General features: G+C 42.6%; 1 protein-coding gene across 3 annotated transcripts in view; it reads left to right on the top strand.

Moving 5' to 3' along the window:
* The window catches only part of LOC116847115 (loricrin), a 233,164-nt gene that overhangs the window by 44,832 nt on the left and 182,332 nt on the right, over positions 1-6,000 (top strand). For 2 of the 3 annotated variants that reach the window (XM_032821766.1, XM_032821765.1), the window contains exon 1: positions 3,496-3,656. The exons of the other annotated variant lie outside the window; for it this stretch is intronic. In XM_032821766.1, coding sequence (XP_032677657.1) covers positions 3,536-3,656 — 121 coding nt within the window. In that variant the 5' untranslated portion in view covers positions 3,496-3,535. Of the gene's footprint in view, positions 1-3,495; positions 3,657-6,000 lie in introns of those variants that run through there. 3 annotated transcript variants of the gene reach the window in all.

Here is a 6,000-nt window from a genome sequence, read left to right as displayed (position 1 = left end):
AGAGAGAGAGAGAGAGAGAGAGAGAGAGAGAGAGAGAGAGAGAGAGAGAGAAAGTCGCGTTAACGCACAAGCGCGAGCACGAGTGGAAGCTGTAAATTTGTTATGAGCTGTAAATTTGTTAAGAGGCGATATTTATGCGATACTTGCGAAAGCCCGCGAACTTCAATTCAATCTCTGTTCAGTCTCCCGTTGAGAATGTCTCGGAATGCGACATCTTCTTAGAGCGACGTTGATCCCTCTGCATGCGCCTCGCGTTTAATATCTCCCTCCGCGTATCCCCCTTTGTAGAACATCGCAGCTCATTAGCTACTTTTAGCGGTCGTTACGCGCGAGATATCTCGAGATATCGTCGCCGGTGATTTACGCTCACCCAGTCACGATCTCTTCCTCTCTATCTGTTTCTCTCTCGCTCGCATTCGGCCCGTAGTCGCATTCCGGCATGCAGGTGCACGTGCACTCATCCAGGACGTCCTACGTCGAGAAGGACACGATCGTTTCCTACGACAGACGCTGTCGTAGGAAGGAAAGAGGAAGCGGTCGGGACCAGTCCCTCCCAGGACAGGGGGAGGGATGCGCGCTCGCGGCGTGTTACAGTTAGACGTGTGTATAATTCAGCCGATTATATACCCGATCGCGAGCGATCGCGGTATTGTCGTGACGATCGAGAAAGAGAGAAGTCGCGGTGTGCACAATGAATTTATCGATTATACGACTCGGCTCTCGTGCGGTTTACCGTTAACACGCGTGGAGGAGCTCCGATAAAAATCGAGCACGCCTCGACATCTACACGACCGAGACGAAAGGTAAACCCTCATTGCGGCGGGACTCGCGGACTTCCCTCACATTCTGCATCGAGCGTGTCAATCTCCGGTGACAGTCGGTAAACGCCAGGATATGACGGCATATGAACGGAACAAGAGCATCGGCGCTCGAACGCGGGGTTTGTACTGATAGATTTCAAAAGTGTCCACGCGGATTGGTTGTCTACGCGATGTGTACGTACACACACAGCCATTTCCTGTGTGGACTACGTAAACTATCGCGAATTTGTATATTAAAATTACAGTGAAGAGTGATTGAATCACGAGGCAGTTACCGTGTCTGTTCTATTAATTATAAACGTAACGTTTAAAAAAAAAATACATTGCATGAAACTTCTGTTTCATTATCTGACAATTTGTTAGATTCAATTCTGCAGAGGGGAGGGAATGCGACCAGACAAATCTGTGGACTCTAACTTGCTTGGGAGACACCCATAATTGCTAACTTGCTTAGGAATATCCATAAATCTGGGTTTCAAAGACGTAAACCTTCCTTAATTCACGTTTTTAATCAGCCGTATGTTCTTTAATTGGCACTTATAGATTGTTATCTACAGACTTGACATCTTATATATATAGTTTACGTAACATTATTGACTACGTAGGTGTAAAGAATCATAGTTTAAGCGTAAATGCGCGTCCTAGACATTCTTGTTGTTTTAGTCTTTCAATACGAATAGACCAAAGTCCAAAGTAATAAGAATGTCTAGAGTCCTGTGCATTGTCCGGGCGCACTGGTACTTTTACCGTATTTATTTAGCATGGACTTAACTCTCAAAAGGACACAGAATATTTGGGCAACAGCTACTGCGGTTTATTATGAAAATAAAACTTTGTTTCCTTCTCTTCCAAGAGTCGTCGCCGCAATGTTAATGCTCGTGTATATAAATCTGTTATTATCTCTTTTACTTAGACGTGGCGATGTTATCGTTGACAGGATCGTTTCACTTTTAGCCGAGCTCAACAAAGATAATTTATATTGACCGTTTTAATTATTTATTATATTTTAATCTTACCTATTTTTATTTTATTTTATGGTTCTTTTTATAGTTATGGCTACTTCCTAATATTAATTTGAACTTCTTAATGTTAGTCGGGTAACGGTCTTGTCAGCTATTCATGTCATTTTATTAAGGTCTTTAATTAATTCTTTTACTTGTAATGCGTTCGTTTTGTAAACCTTGAGTTTTTTTATATCACTGAAGAGGGTTCATGATTGAGCCGAAACGTTTGATTATTTATATTGAGTATTCATGTTCAATAAATATTGCTCTATTTCCTAACACAAGGAAGGTTTTACCCATATGGCACATAGCACTATTAATCCTGTGCTTGAACTCGAATTAGCCCTTTTTTCCTATTATTTAATTGATAGTATTTATTTAGACTCGCGCTCGGCTGTCGCGTCGTGAGAATCGCCGTCGACCAATCGCGGAGGTGCGAATCAAGGATAATAAAAGTAACGAGCCTATTAATAGCAATAATGTAACGACGATGATGAAATCGTAGCGCTAACGGCACCAGTGCGCCGCGCGCATTATCCTAACAAAACAACCGACAATGAATCGGGATCGAAGTGCACTGACGCAAGATGCACTTTCCGCGCGCCGACGATCGAGATTACTCAGCACCGCGCGCGGAATTCCACGGCGTGGCGGCACGGCTTTTCTATATTCACGCACGAGCGTCGCATCAGGGTCTGAGCTCTCCGCGCGCTCTGTGGCTCGAATCGAGTATCCCGCGAGTCGCCGCGGCCTAGGATGACTAAAAAGCGACCAGCCGACCGACCGACCGACCGACCGGCGGTCGATCGATCGCCGGTCTCTCTTCGCGCTTAATTCCACTTCCCCTTTTACCCCCTTCGCGTAATCGCGATCGTTCGCGGCCACCTCTCCGGTCACCTACGCCTCTCTCAATCGCCTTTCTCCCCTGCCTGTCGTCCTATAGGCTCACCGTGGCGAGCCGAGGCGACCGAGCCGCCGGCCATTACGCGGCTAGATGGCCGATTCGATTGACTTTGTAATTATCAAATGGCGGCCGATTAAGGGCCGGCGTCTGATTGATGTCCGTGCGTAACCGCGAATGCATACATACGCATACGCACAAGTGCGCGCGCACACGCACCGAACGCCTTTTTGCCACGCGGCCATTAGCGCTTCTAACGATCGGGAATTACGCGGATCGATGATATCGTCCTGTTGCGAATCGCTGGAAAGTGAGCGCGATATTACCCTGCGATCAGCGGCGTCGGTTGCGGCATAGCGACTCGCTGCCCCCCGGGAACGCGACAAATCATTTCTCACTTTAACGGCGTCTACCGGGGCAGAGGCTCGTTAGAACGTTCACGGCGTAAGCTCGATATTCCACATCGATCGAGGACCTTTCTCGAGCGGCATCACGCAAAAAGATACATACCGCGTTCGAACAAGTGTTGCCTCTGTCTCGAGTATTTCATAAGTTTATGTATCCGCAAATCTGTCCTGAGGGAGTTCGTCGTAAGCCCACTCAAAGAGTGATGCCACTGGTCCATAGTCTCCCATGTCTCCCATTTCTGGGCAGTGAAAAATGTACTTGAAATGGACACCAAATTAAAGGCCTTGATGAGTTGATTACGAAGATATAAATTTTAAAGCCGTCCAGTGTACCTTTCCAACACTACGATCCAAAAAGATCCCAAATTTACTTTCAAACTGATGTTTCTTTAGCAAAACTTAATGGATTTTAAAAATTCATCTGGTACCTCTCATATGGACACAGCAACGGATGCAAGATTCCAAATGAAGGACTGGACACGATTCCAATTGCTGTCAAGCGCAAAATTCGAAAGTCATAAAGGTACGCAATTTACTTTGGTTTATCATTTAAGGGGGCAATACCGTTTCTCGGCCAAAAAAGGAGGCTATTTTGTGAATTTTTTTTCTCAGAAACTACGCGGTCGATTATTTTGAAACTTGGTACGCTAAATACTACATATTTTATTTGTATGTCAGAATTTTTATATGTACGCTGCAATAAAAGTTATTGAAAAACACGTGAAACTGAAATGAGCGGTTTTTGCTCCATAGCGCGCATGATATCTCATAACTCGTTAATCTGAAACAAGAAAGCCAAAAAGATTATTAAACTAGGGACATTCAATTATCGCTGGAACTAGGGATATTTAAAACGGATCGTTTTTCAGCAAGTTGTAGGTATTTGAAAAAAACACTCGAAAAATCGCCAGTTTTTTCATTGAAAATAAATAGGAAAAATTAATATATTTTAATTTCGCTAGTTTGGACGAAAATAACACATGTTTTGAATATGTAGCTATAGGCAGAAGTTGATCGATTCAGCAGTTTGTTTTAAATTGCCAGTTAAAGAAAAATCGTTTTAAGAAAAACGCGTTTAAAGTTTCGGATACTATTTAAGCTTATATTTCTGGTACTTACGTAAGTTTTAACTTAATTAGCGATTCCAGACCCATAAAACAAACACACCCGAGTCGCTTTTTTGTTACCTAGGGTTTATAGGACCTTCGTGGACCTCATATATCTAACGAAATTTTAAATGGCTCGATGAGCGCCGTCAAATCTGGCGCCGCTTCGAATAATAGGCTGTAACTTACGCAATTTTTCGAATTTTTCGATGCGATAAGTAGGAATAGATTCTTAAAAATACATAGTTTAATAAAATGTAAAACAGAAAAATCGATTTTTTTGACCAGAGAAACGGTATTGCCCCCTTAAACTGATTTGAACTATTCTCTACTGCCAATTTACTTATCCTCCATTCATTTACATTATGTTATTTCATTTAATTTTATTATATGTAGCATTTTGAATTTTTAAAATCCGCACAGTTTTGCTAAAGAAACATAAAGTAGCTTAAAATTTGGAACCTTTTTGGACCGTAGTGTTGGAACGATACACTGGCGACTCTAAAACTTATAGCTTTGTAATAAGCTCATCAAGGCCTTTAATTTGGTACATATTTTAAATACATTTTTCACTATCCAGAAATGGCGTCACACTTTATACAAAATATACTTTGAGTCCTACATGCGAAAAAATCGATTGGATTAAACAAATTTCTGAAATATAAACGAATCAGGAAGCTTCCGGTTCAGAATTCTGTTAATAAGATCGCTGATCATATTTCACCAGAAATTTGATTGATTCAAACATTTTCTCCGTATAGTAAGTTTAGCATTTCAGTTAAGAATAATAAATTAAAACAAAAATTCAGTTTGTTTCCTGTATAGAGTCGAGTCAACTTTTTCTTCGATAAAGTTTTACAATGTTCTTATAGAGAGAATTCTTCTTTTGAGTACATGATAAGCTTCCTTTAAACTTAGGATAGTTATATTTTGAGACTATATTAACAAGAAAATATAAAAAAATAAAACATTTTTAAAACACCTTAAGCATCTCATTGAATAATGAAATTGTTTGGAAAATCAACACGTTTTGTTCACTTCTGACATAAAATGAAGACTAGGAAATTGAGAAAACTCTGGCCTTCCCCACTTAGAATCACCTGTTTGAAACATTACACTTCTATTCAGAATCCATAATTGTTGCGGGGAAATTAGACTGGATCCCAATTAGATCTCAAGAAATTTTTTATTTACGCGACATTACTCTCTTTTTTATTGATTCGCGTCTTTTCTGAATCGCAAAGGCTCATCTGCATAAACCGCAGGACGTAGTTCGCAAACGCTGTGACGCATAGATTGGATATCGATTGAACGCACGCATCACCTCAATTTGAATTGGTGACGTGTCGTGCGTTGTTTCGACGTTCGTGCGTGTTTGATCCAACGAAAATCAACGGAAGCATCCCATTTTTTTCGGCCTCGCTCATGGACCGGACGCGTTTACGCGAGGCTATCGCGAGGGTATCGCGAGAGATAGAGATATTTCGAGAGCGGGGAATCGGTAAGATGAAGGAGCGGATAATCGCGGCAACCGGTATTTATAGGGAATGTAGATGTAATCGTCGGTCGGGACCCGGGAGAGAAACGGACGGGAGGAGGACGCCGTTACCAGATGCGGCGGCTGATCGCCGCACCGATGGCGGTGGGATGCACCTTGGTACCTGTTACCTGCTACCTTGTGCTGCACGACGCCGGACGGGCCGAAGGGAGCAACTTGGGATTAGCCCGACGGTGGCACGTGCCACGCGGCCACAGGTGGCT

Source organism: Odontomachus brunneus, unplaced genomic scaffold (genome assembly GCF_010583005.1).
Source record: "Odontomachus brunneus isolate Ranch 3 - 2012 unplaced genomic scaffold, Obru_v1 Obru_scaffold_074, whole genome shotgun sequence".
NCBI classification, from domain to species: domain Eukaryota; kingdom Metazoa; phylum Arthropoda; class Insecta; order Hymenoptera; family Formicidae; genus Odontomachus; species Odontomachus brunneus.
This window is presented reverse-complemented; position numbering and strand designations above follow the sequence as displayed.